This window comes from Falco rusticolus, chromosome 8 (genome assembly GCF_015220075.1).
Source record: "Falco rusticolus isolate bFalRus1 chromosome 8, bFalRus1.pri, whole genome shotgun sequence".
NCBI classification, from domain to species: Eukaryota; Metazoa; Chordata; class Aves; order Falconiformes; family Falconidae; genus Falco; species Falco rusticolus.
Genome location: NC_051194.1, coordinates 54,850,606 through 54,871,434, shown reverse-complemented (window position 1 = coordinate 54,871,434; position 20,829 = coordinate 54,850,606). Strand labels below are relative to the sequence as shown.

General features: G+C 41.0%; 1 protein-coding gene across 3 annotated transcripts in view; it reads left to right on the top strand.

Moving 5' to 3' along the window:
• ERBB4 (erb-b2 receptor tyrosine kinase 4) overlaps nt 1-20,829 on the top strand; it is a 636,919-nt gene that overhangs the window by 602,052 nt on the left and 14,038 nt on the right. For all 3 annotated transcript variants that reach the window (XM_037398480.1, XM_037398479.1, XM_037398481.1), the window contains exons 23-25: nt 1,868-2,014; nt 3,934-4,031; nt 6,354-6,524. In XM_037398480.1, coding sequence (XP_037254377.1) covers nt 1,868-2,014; nt 3,934-4,031; nt 6,354-6,524 — 416 coding nt within the window. The remainder of the gene's footprint in view (nt 1-1,867; nt 2,015-3,933; nt 4,032-6,353; nt 6,525-20,829) is intronic.

Sequence of the window (20,829 nt, the reverse complement as noted above, 5' to 3'; positions counted from 1 at the left end):
CCCCCCCCTTTTTTTTTTTTTTGTGTAGCTCTGGACAGCAGCAATTGTTACTTGTCTCCTGTGTGTTACTTTCCTGCTCACTAAAATACTATTTATTTTTTTGTGTAGCTCTGGACAGCAGCAATTGTTACTTGTCTCCTGTGTGTTACTTTCCTGCTCACTAAAATATTATCACGATATCCTTACTGGGATGACTATCATAAGGTGTGGTTTGGTAGCAGTTTGGCTGATTAGTACAGCAGAAGAAGGCTTCTTTCGGCTCAGCCACAGGTTCATAAAAATACAGCTGCAGGTCATAATTTTCAGTAGTCCTTTGAAAATCTTAACTCTAAAAGCCATGAATGTCACAAAACATTTTCAGGCTTATAGGACTTCCTGTACCTACAGTCAGATAAAAAGGAATTTGTCGTAATATAGAGCAAATACAGCAAGAGAAAGAAAAGAGAAAAGCTCTCCAAGCTAACTGAAACAAGCATCCATTTTATTTCACAGATAACTTGGGAATTGCTTAGATGGGTCAGTTCATGTGGACTTCACACACACCAAAAAAGTCACATTTGAGAAGTGTGAAGTTAATTACTGTTGTTAATCCTGTTACCCAGATGAGCTGTTATGCCACATGCTGCCTGCTTATCTAGTATAGCTATTACAAATAAAATCATGTGTACCTTTGTAAGTGGAATTTTCCAGCAGTATCTAGGGCTATGGACTCCTATTTGCGTTTCCTTTGCCATATCATTTTGAAACAAAAAGGTGCACAATTCTATTCATTACTCACTTTTACCTGTGGGTAGCAGCAAAAGACACTGTTTGCTGTGACTGGTTAGCTGCCCTCTTCTCTTCAGCTGAGGAAAACATGAGAGTTAAATCAATCATGTAAAACTACTTTTCTTCTCAAATTCTGTATGCCCTGTGCCACTTTGAAAAAAATATACCTCCACTTATGAAATTCCTTTTAAAGACAGGAAGCCCAGAATATCTATGATCAGGAAGGGCAAGACCAGAAACAATTGAGAAGTTACAGTTATTGAGTATCAACAGAGGTGAATGAGGGTGAAATAAATACATTTTATACATAAGGTAATTTTGCCCATCACTTTTCACATTAGTATGACAGCTGGCAAAACATGGTTACTGATCTGGAGAGGTGTTTAAAATGACCTTTGCAATAAAAATAAAAGTTAAAGAAACTGGTGTGAGAACAGCATTTTCAGTATTTAAGACTTTTCAGGGACAAATTCTGTTACATATGATATATGATCTTTATTTCCAGCTCCGATGCCAAAACAAATCCTATGGCTATTTAAAAAGAGGATCTTGGTTTTGTAGCCCAGCACTACCATAACTCAAATCCATAAGGTGATTTAAGGAAAAAAATAATACAAGTGACTGTGAATGACTTACAAGGCGAAGACAATGACATAATGTTACCCAGTGCTGTACCTTTGTAGGAAATTGATGCTCTAAGTTAGGGAACATCTGGTTTTTTTCCCATTTAATAGAGTACATCAGCCATTCATTTTCCCTTTTGGTATGATAAAAGAGCACGATGCGTTCTTTTGTTATTGCATCCATTTACTTTACCACCGTTTATTTTTCTTAGACCTTTCTCTTGTGCCTCAGATCTATCATGCTGCTTCTTAGACCAATAAAAATAAGAGAAGTTGCTTTTGAAGTTTAACACAAAGTGCTATTTCACCATTTTCTGAAGCTCTTGAAATGACAGACCAAACTTCAGTGGTTTTACAGGCACTGGTAATAAAGAAGAGATTGCAGTCCAGAAATGAGCCAGTATACCATGCTGTAAGAAATTGTGAAGGAATCTGAATAGTATGTCTTCAAATATTAACACTTTTTTTCTGTCCAGGGGTCACTATCTGGGAACTTATGACTTTTGGTGGGAAGCCATACGATGGAATCCCAACTCGAGAGATCCCTGACCTCTTGGAGAAGGGAGAGCGGTTGCCTCAACCTCCAATCTGCACTATTGATGTTTATATGGTGATGGTGAAGTGTAAGTATTTATCACTTTTAATATCCCTATGCTTATTGCAAGAGAGACGCTGATTTAGAGCTTGCACCTGTAGTCTCTTGACAATCCCGGATAATAGGGCAGGCTGCTTCAAAACAAAAGCTTCCAAAGATAGTGTAAATCCCATTTAAATACTGTATGCACGTTTTTTGCAATTGCAAAAGATATTAATTTAGCTGTGAAGGGTTGAGTTAGCTCAGCATCTTATTACTGTCAGATGGTATCTCGTATTCTTGCTGTGAAGTCAAAATTGTATGATTGTTATTGTAAACCCTTGTCATTTCCATGACAATTGATTTTGATGTTAAAAAAGATAGTATTAAATATAATTATGGTACATGGATACCCAGCCAGTAAAGGTTGTGAGGAGAAATGCTGGTTCCAAATACTGAAGGAAGAAAGCGTGGCTGTTTTATTGTTAGTAACAGGAATGGTGATTGCAATAGTAATAACAAGTAAAATTAAATTAATACAAGAAATGCCACAGAGAGGATCAATTTTTATCATTCTTAGTCCAGTACAATAATTTGTGAATATTTTTTATTTTAGCAAAAAAGGAAAACAGTCTGCACGTGTTTCTTGCTACCCTTTTATCACCAAGATACCCACACTAGTGACAGTATCCTCCAAGGCTATGCTTCTAATTTAAAAAGAATTAGGAACATCTCTCTGGTGTTTCTGACTTAATTTAAGTGAGATTAACATACAGAGATTTCATTCATCTTATATAGTTCTATCCCTTTGCTTCATACACAAAACCACGGGGAAAAAAAGAAAATAAAACTTTAATAGGTAAATAACATATCTTCTGAAAACAGCTGCAGTGTGCATGCAGGTATGGAAATTGGCTGAATAGTGCAAGAGGTTCATGTTGGTCGAGTGCAAAAATGTTCCATCTGATAGGGTTTCTAAGGACTACGAGGCGAATCTTAGTGAACAAAAGGAAGTCCTAGTAGACTGGGTATTCTGGAAGAGATGATTACAGCTAGATGTACAGACTTAGTGCTGTAATGTTTGTGTGAAATTCTTTGTAAGCTATAGTAGCTTTGCTTTTCCTGCATTGGTCACTTCTTCAGTTAAACCGCATGAAGGAGATAAGGACTGCTTTGTTTAGCGTTCTTAGCAAATGAGAACATGTTCTTGAGAAGCTGCTGATAGGTTTTTCTATTAGAAAAAGCTGACACTGAGATAAACTAGTCGCTGGTGGGGACTGCCTATACTACTTCCTTGTTTTGCAGAAAGCGTTAGCAAGGATTGAGAATTGTTGTTTCTAATGAATGTTTCCTGGAGAGTGAAGGACAAAAGAATCACCCTTACTCAATTAAAGTAGCGTCTAATGGCTTGTGTGAGGTCTGTGTTAATGATTCAGACACATGAATGCAGAATTACTGGAAAGGCAGATGTGAGGTCAGTCATCCTGTAGATCTGTTGAACAGCTCTTTTTAATCTAAGTCACTGTGGAACAGTAGGTCAGTTAAAGAAAAATTGTATTTAGTAGTAACTTTGTAACAAACCCACTAGACTCAGATGAGATCAGATTCATTATATTTGAGGTTGGACACATCTATAATAGAAGACGGTCAGCACTGACAATGTAAACAGGCATGATAGACACAGAGAATTGCAAGACATTGTTGCTGTCTCTGTTTTGGGGAATGGGGAGCAGGAGTTCAGAGCAAATTAAGAAAAAATCCATACAATGTGGAACAATCTAGCCTTCTCTGGCCAAGACCAAATGTTTTCCATTTTAGGTGCACCATAGGGTTCTAGTTTTCCATTCTTCTGTGCTGCTCTTTTCGAGGACATCAAGGACGTCAAACTTTTTAAACATTTTTAAAAACGGAATAATTTCTTCCCTTGACAATTAACTGTTTTCTTTGTCATCTTTCATCTGTCCCCAGGCTGGATGATTGATGCAGACAGTCGGCCAAAATTCAAGGAGCTGGCTGCTGAATTCTCTAGAATGGCTCGAGACCCTCAGAGATACCTAGTAATTCAGGTAAGCAACTCTGCAGCATCGGAGGGAAGAAAAAAAAAAAAGAATACTGTCTGCCAAACCCGACTGTTAAGGGGGTTGCCTTTGTATCTCTTGTGTTCAAGGTGCCCTTGAACTTAAGTAAGCAGTGACCACAGTATTGTACAAGAATGAAGTAGAATGGCCAGTGGCAATATCTAAGAAAAAAAATAAAAGAAAGAAAAAAAAAAAAGAAAAAGACCCCCTGAAATTCGTTTCCTAAGCTTGTATTTATGAGCACGTATACAAAAGATCTGGCTTTGCAAGCTGCTCAGTGCTTTGCAATTTCTCCTGAATCTGGGGACAAGATTTATCCATCAGTGGAGAGTGGACTTACTTTAGACCAAGGACTTGCTTGGTTCTGCAGTTGCTTGGGTTGGATCTTGGCAGATTATCCTGAAGAGACTCTTCCCTGCACTGCTGATATCATAAGAAAGTTTCTTTTCATAGCCTAAAGATAAAGATTTCTGAGAAGACAGGGAGTTGTGTTGCATTGGGGCATCTCATCCTAGAGAGCAGCTTCCCTCTGTGTCCTCCTTAGGCTGTGTAGGCTCTGTAGTGTCTCACAGTCCCTGTGATAGACCACACTGGCATGACATTAATCACATGAAACTGCACTATGGCAGCAGAGCAGTACCAGTATAGCCATATCTGTTGACCAGCTAGAGCTGTGTATGTCCTGAGCACAGGCAAATATGGAAATTTTTGTCCTTTCACTCCTACACTCTGCAGAAGCCTAGAGTTGTGTATATGTTTATGACAACTCAGACTCAAGCCACAGAAAACGAATCTGACTATTTGGTAAGGTCCTTAAATGGTCCCAGTGTGTGACCAGTTCAAATGAAAATGAAAAATCAAACCAGAGATGAAAGCATTAAAATAGTTCGATCCAGGTAACAATACTCTCATGCTATATCTATCTGCTCCACATCATGGATTATGGGCAGAGATAGATCCAGCTGGTTCTTAACTTCGCACTGACATAAGAGTTCATAGCTCAAGAACCTCCAGAAGTACAGTCACTGCCACCTTACATCTCCTGATTGCTTCTGGGTCTAGCACTAGTCTCACCGTATGGTGTTTCATTTCACTACATAGACATGCTAGCCTACTCATGGTGTATTACTACACAGTGTGAATGTATGCTACCCTCCTTCAGCTCGAGGAGAAGTAAAATATATTTCAAGAGTAAAATACTAGTCCAGAGGATTTGTGGTGCTGAACGTGGAATTTCTCTTGCAGTATTCCCCACTGTTAAATTCTAAGTTCAGCCTGATACAAATGATTCTGCAAAAATCAGTTTGATTAAATTACTTTGTTAGACAAGGCATGTTTTCCTATTCCAAATACCGCTTCCTTCCCTTTCTCTCCCCTGCCCTTCCCTCCACTGTTGTATAGTCTGGTGTGTATTTCATCCTTTGAGGCTTCTCCAGTGATCCTTGGAGACAGTAGAGGCCATGTGCTTCTTGAGGAGAAAGAAGGGTAATTTGCACTGGTATCTTTGCTGTTGTGACTCCTCATTCCCCCCAAATGCAGTCAGGAATGACAAGCTTGCTGTTGAGCTTTTAAACCAGTCTGCATGTACCCCATAGCACAGCCATCAGTGAGAAGCCGTTCTTGAGCCATGCAGTTCAGTTTAGCATCATTTCTATGGGGCTGTAAGGTGTTTGGGGCATGGGCTGCCTTTTGTGGTGTTTCAAAAGACACCAAGCAAAGTGCCGTTTGTCTCTACAGCCTGTAGATTTGCCTGTAGGTGCTATTTCAATAAAAATATGTATCATTGTTGCTGCTTTTGTCCCCTGGTTTGATTTTATTGCTTTCAGCTCTGTTAAATTCTGCAGAACTTTCCATGGGGGTGAGAGGGAAGTTTAGCCTCTAAGTCCCTAAAAATAAAAATGAAAATAACGCAAACACCCAGACACAGCAGATTCCATGCTATTCCTGCCCCTCCACACCCCCATGTCAGACTAAATAGCTGAGATATTTCACAAAATACATCAGGCCTTGACAGAACTTGGGTCAGAGACAGAGCTTGTGTGGGAAAAAGAAAGAAGAAAGAATAAAAGCTCAATCACAAGAATGCCAAAAAATGACTTTGCTTGATTTATGCAGTTATTCCCTTTCTGTCATCGTATTCCCAGTAAAAAAAATGAAACAAATGATGTGAATGTGATGCTTTAGAACAAACAAAGCAGCATGTGTGGTCCCTGGAGCCTGGCTGCCAGGGTATGAGGAAGGCTGAAGTTCCATGTTTGGTAAATTAATCCATATTTTGACTGTTTTCCTCTCCAAATACAATCTGTTTAGGGAGATGATCGTATGAAGCTCCCAAGCCCAAATGACAGCAAGTTCTTCCAAAACCTTCTTGATGAGGAAGACCTGGAAGATATGATGGATGCTGAAGAGTATCTTGTTCCTCAAGCCTTCAACATCCCTCCTCCCATCTACACCTCCAGGACAAGAATTGATTCCAACAGGGTAAGCGCAAGCTGTAACAGAAAATGCTGGTTATAACAAAAGCACAGGTCTAGATCTAAGTACACTAATCAAACACAGGCCAGAGTTGCCTTGGGAATTACAAGCTCTCATTGTAAGGAGAGTGACTATAAAAATGTTGTCACTGGGTTCCCTGTTCATTGTGCCTCAGTGAATTCTAAATTAATAGCTCAGCCTCGAGTGAACAAAGGCTCGACTGCCTGTCCTGAAAGCACAGCTGAGGCTTGTGAAGTCAAGCAGTGTTGTTTCTCAGTTGCGTACCATCCTGGCCAGGAAGCGCATTGCTCTGATTCGCCCATCCCTGCAATCCTGTTGCCTTGACAGGTTGGCACTGATGTAAGTGAGAGCAGCTGGAATATATAGATAATGCTGCTTTTGTGTCTGGAGCCAGATTTCAGACCCAGCCGCTTTTCCTGTTTATATGTGATGCTTTCATGGTCCTCCTTCACAAGCATGTGTTTTTACTGAGTATGTCACAGATATATGCCTGTTGATCTTTGTAATATCCCTGCCAGGGGAGGAAATGTTATTTTACAGGGGGAGCTGAGGCACAGTATTCAGGTGGAATTCAGCTCACATAACTCTAACCGTCAGGAGGATAGGGATATAATCTAAGCTTTTCATCCAGACTTCATCCTGTCATTGGAGAAGAGTGGGTGTGTCCAGTGGGTGATCATTGCTGCCTGCCTTGGACATTTGCAGTACAATACGTTACTTTCTGGAAGTGTCTTTATCCACTAACTACTGACAGCTCCAGAGCAGTCTCAGACCTGCTGTGTGAGCTCTGGTGAACTGAATCCTGTCCTAAATGCCTTCAGCCTCAGTGCCACAGGAGCCTTGTTGCAGGTGGGGACCTGACTTCAGCTTTCCAGAATGTGTTTTCACTCCTGAGCAACCTGCCCACAGCTCTGACCTCTGCCTATTCCTGCGCTTGGCTCCATCCTTTTAACAGTTTAGGTGCCACCTCTTCTCAGAAAACTAAGAGGTGGTGAATACATTACCGATGTGAGGACATTCGCACAACGTCAGATGTATTTAGTAATTAGGCACTAGCTTGTTTGTTTTCTCTCAATGCTAATTTTAGTGGAAAGTCACATTTTAAACACCAAGTGAAGTCCCATTGAAATATTGGTGTTTATTCCTCATGGTTTAGAAACCTTTTGGATAAATATTTTTAGCCAGAGTAGTTCCAGTTTCATACCCTGGTCTGAACTGATTACACCATGTGAGGCAGGGAAGAGGCAGGCGAAGGAGCTAAGAGTGTATAAACCAGGTCAGTATTCATGCCCTGACCATACACTGCTTGAAGTTCTTTTGCTGCTTCTGAGTGAATTGGTGCTTTTCTGGAATAAGGAAGACAAAATATGATCTTATATAATAATATATAATAATAAATATAGAATAATAGATATTATTTTATAATATATAATAATATCTACTCAATTCATAGCGAAATTCCTACTGTTTTTGAATATGAGACTAGAGAGGACTTTGGAAGAGGCTGGGTTGTCGTCCCACTGGCTAAGCTGCATTCATGTACTTTTTCTGCTGTGTCTTTGAAAGGCAGTGAAGGGGAGATGAGGCGTGATTTAGCAATATGCAAGAAATGTTCTCTTTATGGCAACAAGAGTTAAATTTTAGTGTTGATGTTGGTCTGAAATAAGTCAGTTTAATCTCTAGCTGTCTCTGGAGCGGTTCAGTTTCCTTTGCTGCCAACTTCTGAGAAAAGAACTAAACAATAGTTACCTTTGAAAGGTACTCACTGTCACACTGATGTAAATCGCTGTAGCTTAGTTTTACACAGTGAAGTACCACCATTTACACCAACATAGGGTTGAGAAAACAGAGTCAGACCCATAAGTTTTGTTATATTCATCTCAATTCCGTATTTTCTGGAAACACTGGGGTATATTTAAAGGAGAAAGGATGAGCAGGAAAATGTATTTCCCTTACCAACAGTTCCTTTTGCCCTCTGTCTTTAGTGCCAGCTGAGCAGAGGAGTCCACTACAGCTGAGGGAATTAATTCCACCAAAAATCCTAGAGTAAATGCTCTGAAAGGATCATTTAAAATGTGCTCTTTGGGCAGCCAACATGCTTATGAAAAGCAAACACCAGCATCGGTTTGTTGTTTTTATTATTGTTATTATTGTTATCATTATTATTATTATTAAATTCAAGTAACTTTCTCACAGCCTTTGCCCAACTTTACACCACACTGTTGCAGCTGCTTACACACATGTGATCGCCTTGAAGTCAGCAGAGCTGAAGAAAGAGACCCAGCGCCTTTATTTTTGCCACACAAAGAGACTCCATCACATTTCTTGATGTGACGTCTCCTCTCTGCAGCTCACAATTTCCCATCTTGGTTTGAGACTGTAATCTTGTACCACTGAAGTCAGTGGGAGCTTTGCTTTGCAATTCAATTTAATGACAATAGCAAGACTGTATCCTTCTTTCAGTAACTCCTTCTGCTGGGAATTTTTCTCTGGCATCACACGACAGTCTAACACTTAAATTTGGACTTACCCTTTGCCAAAAGTTTTCACATTCTGAGCCAAGTTGTCTGACCCAGGTAACCTCAGAGAGGGCAGCTGGGGGACAGAAAGCTTGCGACTAGCTCTGTATTTTTGCACCCCTTCCATCTTCGTAGTGTTTTCCTTTATAGTAGGGGCCTCTTTACAGAGGGGTCATTTTTAAGGCCAAAAGAAGAGGTGGGCAAAGGTTTGGCCATTGAACAACCAGCTGATTTATAATAGCACTTTCTGGTATCACTGGAGACTGACTCCTGTCCCTTACAGGGTTACCAGTAGAGTTTTGACTTGTCCAGCATCTGATCAGCTTCAGTCTCAGCTTTGCTAACAATTCTGCATCCACTAAATGTACTGCTGGTACTGCTGTAGAGGCGAGTATGTCTGGATTGCAGGAAGGCCACAGCACCATGTTGCTGGAGGGGCCAGGGGCCAAGTGAAGAGACCCATAGTATCTTAGCACTCTTGCTTTCCTTTGCAGAGGTTTTTTCTGGTTGTAGTACGTTTGTTTCCTCTCTGTACAGAAAGCTGTGTACTTGTTTGTTGTTTTGCTGAAGCACTCAGGTTCTTGGTACATTACCTATTATTCCAGTAAAGAAGATTCATGTTGATTTGAAACAAAATACCCAGTAGCTCCTTTAAGGTAATAGTGCATCTGCTGTGCGTAGTTCAGTACAGATGGATGCCAGCTGCAAGAATCACACAGAATTGAAATGCTGTCAGAGCTCTCTATCTGCAGTTGTCTGATTCTGTCTTTCTGTTTCCTTTGGATAGTGTGTGATTTATGCTTGTTTGGTGCAGTGAATATTAATATTACACAAACTCATTATGGTGCTGCTGCAGCTATAGATGCCAAATTAATTGATACATCTTTGGTAGTTTGCGTTCACTGTGTCTGGCAAATTGAGTTTTATGGGGAGATTGCCAGGCAGTTTGGTGAAGGAAAACACACAGACAAGAGCTACATGATCTTCATGTCGTTTTCAGAGATCAGAAGGATACTGTACTTCCCATCTTAGTTGTTCTGATTATAGTTTTAGTGAAGAAAGAGTGGGTTATGTGATGGCAGGGTATCGTGTTCCTTCTCTGGGTGCGTTGTACTGACAGCTTTAGGTGAATGTTCCAGCGGTACAGCTTTACGGGGACAAAAGTTTGCAGGAAGAAAGCAGGTAGATCATGAGCCTCCTGACATGCTTTGAAGTCAGAGAATTAAGAGTAAGAACATTTACTTTCTAAGGAAATCTCTGAAGTTTCTCTAGGATGATCTCAGTCCTAAATCCTTGCAGCTTGTTGCCTGGGAGAGGCACCACTGAATGGGGTTTGCATGAAACACTGCCTGCCTTCTCCCTCCCATGTGAAGAGGAAAACATATTTTGATATGAAGTAATAGCAGAGACCTGCAGGCAAGGAAAGAGGGAAGCCTTCTGGGGAGTTTCCAGCTCTCTGGGAAGTGTCACATCCTTCTTCCTCCAGGGATTACTGAAATCTATGAAGTTGGGAGGCTCAGGCACGGCTTCAGCATTTCCATCACACCCATACTGACTTCACACTAGCATGTCTCTGGGACCTGTACTGCCCTGAGCAGAAGCCTGCACATGCTCTAGCTCATAACGGTGCCCTCTGTTATGAAGTCCAGCCTGAGACTGATGCAACTTTTAAATACAAATTAGCATCCTAAGCTAAACCGAATTCGTTCATTGCATCTGAAATTCTTCAGTTGCAATTTCAGCTCTTCGGCTTTTCCAGCTTTTATTTTCCATCGTCTGGAGATATTCTAGAAATAAGGAGTTTTAGAAGCTCTGTGCTTCTGAGAGATAAGCCGAATCCTAGGCAGTGTTTCCATGAGCACAGGACCCTAGCCTAGTGCTCAAGTGTCCTACATTCACAGCCATTAGATGATTCATTCAGGTATTTGTAACAAGTACTGTCCTGTGTGCACAGAGATAATACTAATACAGAAAGCACTCTGTGTACACCATGATGCTTTCTGCTCTAAATCCTTGGCTAATTCCTGCTGAAAACAGTCCATACTGTTTATTACTGGCTGATACTGTCCCTGTAATTTTATTCCATGTGCTATATATCATGGAAGCACCTGCTGACTCTGCAATTAAATATCAAGCGCTTTTTTTTTTTTTTTTCCCAGAGGTGTCCAATTCACACATCCAGGGAGACTGTTCTGCTTGTCTAAAGCAGACTCGTATGCCAAAAGCCAAGTTTCAGTTCCCTGAGTAGTGTCTGGTATGCCATTGCGGCAGTCCTGTTGCGGCATTAGGTCTGGTAGTCTTTCATAGTCTAACATCTGTATATGTCTGTGTATAAAAAGATTATTTCAGAGAGAAGGCAGGCAAGAAGCTATCTTTATGATTAATTTGTTCTGGTTTCTAAATTTGAAAGGTAGCCATTTCCAAATCACAAGATTACAAAGGAGGTGGTTGTTAGTGATTTTCAGATGTGTTTCATGTCAGCATGGCATCTTTCCTTCCAAAGCCTGTCATGGACAGTAGGGACTATTCACTCAGTGGGATCACTACCAGAATTAAGTGACTTTATTAGATTTGTTTAAGTAGTGGGGCTGAATTTCTTAGGCACTTGCAATGCTCTGGTGGAAGATCAGATCTGAGGTCTAATATGGCCTCCTTTACATACTGAAATACAGCAAACTTGGAAGGTGGGGGGCTGTAAGCACCCCTGTCTTCAGTTACAGCTGGGAGGGAGGATTTAGGAGAGCAGTCAGAGTCTGGAGGGGCACTTCCCAGTGTGTCAGCACAGCTGAGCTAGTGTGAGAATTACTGTCATTGCAGGTGGGGAGGGCTAACAGTTGGTTATAGCATCCTTTCCTCTTAGCAAAGAAGGTGGCTGGAGGGAGTCATGATTTGTCCATGAATCTCCTCGTGTCCAGGGCTTTAGTAGCAGTTGGTGTCTTCCTGATCCCCATTTCTTTTTCTGTAAGAACATGCAGTTACCCGTTCCTGGCCAAGCTCTCAAGCTAAATTGTTTCTCCAGGTGTGTCCTGGCCATGGTGGGCTGATGGCAGTAAAACAACTTCATCCTAAAGTCAATAGATAATTTGCGTGAAGGCTAGATGGGGCCATTGCAAGCATTTTTGTCTAACCTTCTGGCATAACATAGGCCAGAGTCTCTTGTCTCTTAATTTCTGCATCAAGTGCAGAAATCCTGTTTGAGGTAGAGTTTGTCTTTTAGAAAGATTGTCTTCATTATAGCAAGTGGGTTGGAAAATACATCACAATGTTAAAAAGTCTCTTTAGCAGTGTTTGGATCCTATTACTGTCCACCATGCACCCTTTTCTGTGCTAAACTAAGGAGCTTCCAGTTATCAGGAACCTCCTCTGCCTATGGGGTTGAGTAGGATAGTCCTATTGGTGTGTTGTTAAAGGACAGTGATGCCTCTTTTTTATTTGGTTGGTTTGTGGTGTTTGCTACCCTTTTCTTCTGTAGTGTCTTCCCAAAAATAATATGACCAAATCTTTCCTTAAATTTGATGCTTATTCCTGCAGTCTGTCAGGTTGTAGACTTTTTTATTTATTTCCGTCCTGTTTCTTTAGTTCCTTTTCCTTAAAAGGTGATCAAAAACTTTCTGAAAATCGTAGTGGTTACTTTTTTGCCTTTCTACTAGACTCTTTCACTTCCTGGTGCAAGTGTTGCGATGAAATCTCCAATGCCAGAACAGATGAACTTGTAAATTGACTAGACATCATATCAAAGCTCTTCATAGCATTTCAGAAGATTACACTGACACCAACTCTATGTTAGCTCTCTTGCTTCTTGAAAAACTGCTTGATTAGTTGGGAAAGTTTGTATGAATCCCTTCTACATGACTTTCATTAAACGCTGCATTTTGTGTATTTTCCTAGTAGAGTCTTGGCAACACTGTACCAGATACTGCAGTTGCTGCCATCAAACCTTTAGGGTAAATCTGGAAGTCCCACCAAGTTCGCTTTCAAGATCTCAAATTCCCATTTTCTGCTTCTCTAAGTTTTAATGACATCCTGGTGGTAGAAGGTGCCTGTCTGTTCTGCTGTGCTTTTTACATTAAGCAATTCTCAGTGGCTGTTAGTGTTTTGTTGGTGTCTAGTTGACCATCACAAATATTTTGCCTGCTGTAGCTTTCTTCTTCTGGGAAATTCTGCTGCGTCTGTTTCTAGGTGTTTTTTGTGGGTTTTTTGGAAAGGTAGATAGCACAAGGCCATCTTTGTCTGTGAAAAGCAGAAGGCGAACCCCGACTAATGCTAGTCAGTCTAATTTCATTGCTCGGGGTGAATGAAGTAGTAAGAACAAAAATGCAAAAATACACTGTAAAATACATTAGATGAAAAAAATATTTCAGTCTCAATAATTTACATGAAAAAGGAAAGCTTTTCACAAAATATGAATCTTTAGAATATGAGTATTTAAATATCTTTTTTAAATGTGTGAAGTTTGCCAAAGGAGAAAGAAGGAAAATTCATATGGAGAATTCAAAGAGATTAGATGATGGCTGGCTCTTCACAGAGAATTCTTTGAAAGTGCATTATGGCAATTAGTTTCTTGCTTTGCAACCAAGCCAGCTGAAATCAGTGGTATTTCTCAAGGAGTAAGCCCTTCTCAGCCTGACTAGATGATCAGGACCAACTTGTCAAATTGCCTCATGGTTTTGCAGGCCAAGTGCCTTAAAACACAATTTTTTTAATGCCTTAGCTGTTTTTCTGTCACATTCAGTCTCCTGACTTCAGGCATGTCAATTTAGAGTCAGACTTTCTAAAAGCATTGGTTGGCATTTTGGTTTCTAGAAATTGAAGATATATTTAATAACAAATCACCACCTCGCAGTACTTCCTGGGGAGACCTACCACAAGTGAACGCTCAGTGGAATGGGTGGAAACGACTGTAGCTGTATATTGCTTCAAACCTTGATGCATGACATGTAAATTCATTGAGCTTTAATATAAACTGGTTTAAAATCAGACAGCATCTGCTTAATCCATGAATAGCTGCTGGCTGTGTTAACAGTCAAGAGAGCTCACAGCTGATCCATTTTCTTTTCTCTTGTGGAAAGAAAAAAAGTCAATAGATATAAAGAGAGTAAGTAATAAATATTTCTACACTGCACTGATGAGGCATTCTTGGAAAACAGCAAGCTAAACAACTCTACGTAATTCAGTGGATGGAAAAGTGGACTAAGAGTCAGGAAATAATTATGAGAGCTGGGAGAAAATTTTCCTTTGCTAACAAGATTTGAAGCATAAATTGTTGGTGAAAAATACGCATTTCTAAGGAATCGTATGATTTTCTTGAAATAATAAAAGCACCTGAAAATACAAGGGGCCATGATTTGGAAATGCACCTGGCAGGGCTCCAAGGAGGTGTCACTGAAACACCTGGCTGCCTGTGACAGTTGGGTCTCCCAAGCCACAGCAATGGGACTCAGGTGATAATGCTTTGGCCATAAGGTGGCAGGAGGGCTCTGGAGCATCCTGTGTCGAATACTGTACTTTCTAAACATACCTGCAATGGGGATAAATGCCAGCACAGCCTAAAGTGGCTTTTGTTAGCCACAGTAAAGAGTCTGTCTCTCCTGTTAAATGCTGCGGTAGGGGAGGGGAAAAAAAATTCTCAAAGCTATAAAAAGACTCTCCAAAAGATGCGGTGGGGAGAAGTGGGAGGAGGCACAGATGAAGTTTAGATTTAGAATGTTAAAAAATGATTATTTTATCCAAATCAGCTGGATAGTTATTTCTTTTAGTGTATTATTGCCACCAGAACCAAAGCCCTGCTCTAAATCAACTCAGCGTTTCATCAAGAAGCCTATTCTTTGCTATAAGAGACCAAGAGTGCACAATTATGGGTTTCTTTTCCCCCTTGCATAATAAAATTGGGAGATTATCATCAAGTTTCTATTCAGATTTTAGGAAGGCTTTTTTATTTTATTTTTAAAACCCATCTTTGTCTGTAAGAGCTCCCTGTTCAGGCCAGCATGCTATAATGATTACTGCTGTAAAGGCTTCAGTGAAGATGTGCTCTATTTCATTCTCAATGAGGGTTGATGGCATTTTGAGAGGCTCAGAATATCCTTTGATTACTGTACAAAACAGACTGGGGAAGATGGCAATGCAGCGTGCGGCATAGGAGGGGGCTGCTGCCCTGAGTATTGCTCATCAGCTTTCTTTTGTGCCTTTTTTTTTTTCTTTCTTTTTTTTTTTTTTTTGTCTGCCGTGTCGCAATCACAAATCATGACCGTGTTGTGGTTTTGGTCCCATTTCCCATCCTTTCCCTGTTTTGGGATTTGAAGCTTGAGGTTTGTACAGAAAAGGAGCTGCTGCTGTTCCTGTGTTTTGGACAGATGCTACAGCATATGAGCAGGAGCAGTGCCTTGACCCTTCTCTCCCACAGAGAATTGTTAGAGTAGCTATGAAATGGTATGTTGTCTCTTCCAAACTGTGGGGAATTGGCCCAGTGTTAGAAGGTGCTATTTACTGTAAAACGTCTTGGAGAGTGTACTAAAAAAGGAGTGACAGAAAGCTAGTCATGGGTGACAGGAGGGATATGGGAGTAAAAGAGATTGAAAGGGAAAGATAGACACATGCAAGCTGTCTCTCTTCCTGCTCTCTTGTCTGTCTGACACCGTGCGTGAATACAAAATAATAGGGGAAGGGAATTCTTGCAGCTTCATTCTTGTGTCATGCTTAGACCAAATTACATTGTGCCAGCTGAAGTCTGTTTGCTGGCCATTCTGAAGGTTGGAAGGTTGAAGGTTTCTGGTATCGGGAGGACAGGGGGTGTTCCAGGTAGTATTTTTGATGCCAATACAGTGGGTGAATGCTTTTCTTCCCAGCCCAGGTATAGAAAAAACATTTCACCCATGTTTCCCTGTCACCGTGTCTGGATACTGAGTTTTGTGGCCCCATCGTGCATCTCCTCACAGATCATTTTCATTGGTCATTTTGTAATCTTTGATTCCTCTACTTGGTGAAGTATTTAGACTGAAAATATATGGTGTATGTCTGCTAGTTTCCAGTAACAGCACAGGAAATATTCTGTGCGATATTTAAGTATGTCATTTCTTATACCGTTACGCCAAGATGGTTAGGCATGTTTTGTTTGTGATATATGGCGTTTACTGTTCACAGTCCTAGTTAAATCACTCTTAGAAGGCTGTATTACAATTTGGGTATCCCTCTGCATATGGACTGCTCTAAAAGAGTTTATAGATCTGAAAACAGGCTGCTGTTAGGAGAGAAAATTGTGCAAGAGAAAGTTCACGTGATATATCTGAAGCTATGAAGTCAGTCAGTGCTGACCTGAACCCAGCTCACCAGTGAAACATCCATACTAATTCTGAACAAGTTTAGGATGTCTTCAACCCACCATACTGCCAGGACGTGATATGGCACATCCAGATGATACAGGCAGCCTATGTGAACCGAGTTAGAGCTCAGGCTCAGCTCCAAATTTTACCACACCTCTGACAAACAGTAACCAGAAAAAACTTATGTGCAGAAAATACTTATATGCAGAAAAGACTTATTCCTTGTTTCTTCTATAGTTATTTTTTCCCCCTCACTGATCTAAACTGGGTGTTTTGTGTCCTGATCGTGGAAGGAGCAGTTGTCAGAGACTGGAGCAAACATTAGCTAACATAGAATGGTGCTTACATTCTTTTCTATACTTGTGTATCAACATTCCAGTTAAAATGTTTACACCTATTCTGAGAAAGGGTAGTGCTGGAAAAAGGGACTGGGACATCATGGTTTCCAGTAAAGATTCATTGATCCTCAATGGAACTTTATGACCATTGAACTAAGGGCATTGTAATTTATTGCGTACCTACTGTCCACGCCCTGTGTATATTATTCCTACCTTTTATTTTGTTGTTGAATAATAGGCTTTCCTTTCACTGGAAAAATGTACATCCCGTCTTGCTACATTAACTCAGGTGGGCCATATTGCTGTTTGTTGCCTGAAACAGGTGATGTAAGAGACACATACATACATATCCCAAACCAGCTGCAATGGATGTACATCTCTGGGATGCTGTGATTGGTTTTCTGTGTGCTGAAATGATACAAGGTGCCAGCAGTGACTTTTGCCTAGCGCCAAGCCGTGACACTTGGCAGTGATGCTAATGGGAACTTTTCTTCATAGTCCTAAAGGAGAGTACCCAGCAGGGAGTGGAGTTCCCTTAGGCAGGGACAGGAGCCCATGCTAAGCAGAAGAGAGAGCATGAGGAATGCCGCACTTGCCTCGGGTGCTTCGAGCTTCAGGGATGGATGTGCTGTAACTGTAATGGCCTGGGGGTGTCTAATCCTTTCTTCTTATATACGGTCCTGCTCTGAGCAGGGGCTAGGACCAGAAATCTCCAGAGGTCTGCAAAGACTTCTAGCTATTACTATACCACAACAGCATTTCATTTCTATTTAACATTACGGAGTGATCTCGTGGTACATATTTTTTCTTTCCTTTGATTTTCATCTCAGATGTGTTTGCTGTGGGCTATCTGAAGCAGGGCATAATAAGCTGTTAGTTCTGTGGTCAGAGGGAAGCAGGACTGCTCTGTAGCAGAGGTGGCTGCTCTCCTGGGGTGGTGTTTCGTATTTGAATTTCAGTTCAGATCAGTTGTAAATACCAGGCTGCTCCCTTGAAATGTAGCTGGAGTTTGCTTGGGGCTGGTGGGACAACTCTGTGTTGTGTGCTCTGCCTGCAGCCCCACCAGAGCATCCCAAACGTATTATTCAGATCCACTCACATAAATCAGCTGTCCTTCCTAGAGAACTGCTGAAATCTTGGTGCTTGCAGCAAGACCTGCTCAGCCTGGTATGTTAGGAGGCTGTGGTTTGGTGATTCAAGCGTGGATACTGACTTACTTTCAAATCAGGTAAACAGTTTCTAGGGAAAGGAAAAGAGGGGGTAGCAGATCATGCTTTAAAATAGTATTTTATTTATTTTCTGTTTGGTAATAGTCCTGTACCACCCATAGTCCCAGAGCAGCATCACATTGCTGAGTACCTTCAGCATTTCTTCCACCTGAAATCTGCTGTGGGTGCAGCTGTCGTCACCGAAGGGCTGGTGTGGGATGAACTGTAGTGCAGGCAGGGGGAGGAACACAGCTCTGGATGCCACACTCCAGGCATGATGCTAGACCCAAATGAAAAGAGACAAGGCAGAGCCATATTCACACAACTACATAAATATGAGTGGCAGGCCCCAACAAGGCTTTGATTTCATTACAGTTTAATGTGCAGCCAGAAAATATTATGTCTCTGCTATAAAGGAGGAGATGCTTACCTTTGGGAGATTTTAGAAGCAAGGAATTGGAAAATGAAATTAATGAATAGAAAGCAATAACACAAGCCAATATTCACGGAAGTGTTATTTACCTCTCTTTTATCAAGGCTTATTTTACACAAACGTTAGTGGTTATAATAGCTGATATGTCATTGGTATTTTAATACCAAAGGGCCTCTAAGAAGGCGTTAGGGGACATTTGCTTGTTTTTTACCTTTTCTCACTGATGTCATGTTTGTGCCTGAAATTCAATCGTGGTATAAAGAATGGAATCTCAGGCATTTCTGGTTAGGGCTGTTCATGGGCAGTTAAAAAGGCTAGGCTCCTTCTGGAGGATGCTTAGAGTTTAGATGTCAATGGATGTGTGCACGCCAGAGCTAGTGGATATAATGCATATGACACGATCAAAAGGAGGTGAGTAATGATTCATCTTTTTTTTTTCCAGTATGCAAGTTGAGACATTTTAAGCAGTCTTATGTAATGAGATCCTTGAGCAACCAGCCTCTGAAGTCTCTGTCCATGTCAACAAGCTAGAGATCTTTATCATTCAGGTCAGAATTTCAGGATCAGAAATCTGAAAACCTAGATCCCAGAAAAGGAACATCAGCTCTGTATTTCAACATTGTATTTCAGATGCAAAGCCAGCAACAGCAACAATGAAAAATTAACAGAGTAAAGTGGATTACACATACAAATCAAGCTAGCTAAGTTTTACTTGATAAGGTCCAAATGTATTTTCTGCTCACAGTGTGATTCATATCCTGACCGTGTTCTGGCTGGGGGTTGTTGTCTTAGAAGCCTACAAAATCATGACATCACATTGCAATTAGCAGGCAATGTAAAGACATTTAAACATTTATATCACATTTTCAGCCCCACTAATTGGCATGACAGCTGTTTGCTTTGCCTCCTTTTTTTTGGAACAGTGGCCACAGGGTATTAACTCATGGGGAAAACAGTAAAGAAAAAAAAAATGTACAGACAATAGTGGTTTGGGGAAGAGCCAAGATGTAAGGTTCTGTGTTAAGCATGTTGTTGCACGATACCTATGTTTAATACAGAGCTAAAGGGGTGGCATGAAGAAAATACCATTACTGTGATCTTAGTGGGCAGGTCACTGACTGGGAAGGGTCTTGTCAGCAAAAATAAATGCATTAATGCTAGTCCAGTCTCTCCTGACATCTTGGGACAGGGCTAGTCTAAGAGGGCCTGTTATTATGTTGTTACAGTTGCATAGTGTGTGATTAAATCTTAGAGTCTTGGCCAAGAAGATTTAAAGCTAGGACAGTGGGTTTAGCCTTTTGTGATGAGGGTGGAGCAAAGCCTGCCCACGGATAGATAATGTGGCCATCCTAGAACAGTATTTTTTTTAAGTTGCTAATCATCTAAACATTTACTGGCAGAGGCGCATAGCCCTGTGTGCTGAAGTCAAACATGTTGACAAAAGACTTGCTTTCCTAAGTTACTTTTAAGAGATCCCTGTGAGCTGTGAACTAAAAGGAGTTCAAGACAACCCTCCCCTTATTCATCTAGAATCAGTGAACCACAAGTTGAAATTCATGGGAGTGCCCCTGTGAAAATAGAAAGATGTAAATTAAAAGTGCGTAATATAGCATGGTGTAGTACCAAATAGAAAAGGAGTCGTTACAGTCACTGGTTTAGTGTCTGTAAAAAGTGGACAGCAGTGAACTCTAATCCCCAGCACATAATACTAAGACAATATTGCTACAGCTCTTTTCACTCTTGCATAAGCTGGAGGGCTTTAGCCACCTTAGAAATCAAAAGAAGCAACCCCCCTCTTCAGAGTCTCGTAGCCTGCAGGCGGGAGGGAAGGAAGCTGGAGAACTTTACAGAGAGGTAGAGGATTCCCCGTAGAGCTTTGGGATTCCTCACCGTTGAGAGAGCTGACTTTCTAGTCACTGCTTTGTATTTCTTCTCTGGATCCTACCTGTAATCATCAGTGTGCCTAAATCTTCACCATCTTCTATGGACCATAGTTTACTACTTATCTGTCTTCACAACTTCCTCCTCCATCTTTTTGGAGTAGGCAGAAAGCTTCCCTGAATTCAAGTAAAAACAAGATCAGAGGGCAAGGAGAAGGCAGATTAAGTTTCCTGCAGTGCAACATCCTTTAGCCATCAGCAGGACTTCGAACTAGCATCTGGCACGCTTGTGGGATGTTTTTAATCCATTTGTCTAACACATTATGAGTTGCAACCTGTCCTTGCCCATGTGTCATTACAAGTGGACTGTAAGTCTGTGGTGCAAAAGAAAGGTGAGGGATTTCGGGGGGGGATTTGACCTCTGCAATCAAAGCATCTCCAGTTTTCACTGTGTTCCCTGTTTAAAGGGACTTTCCCAGTTATTCCAAACAAGCCTTTTGCAGAAGACTGCAAAGTTACATGCTTGCTGCACAGTCTGTATCCAGATGTGTATTGATGTCTGTTCCCTTTTAAAAAGTAATCTCCAGTAAAGT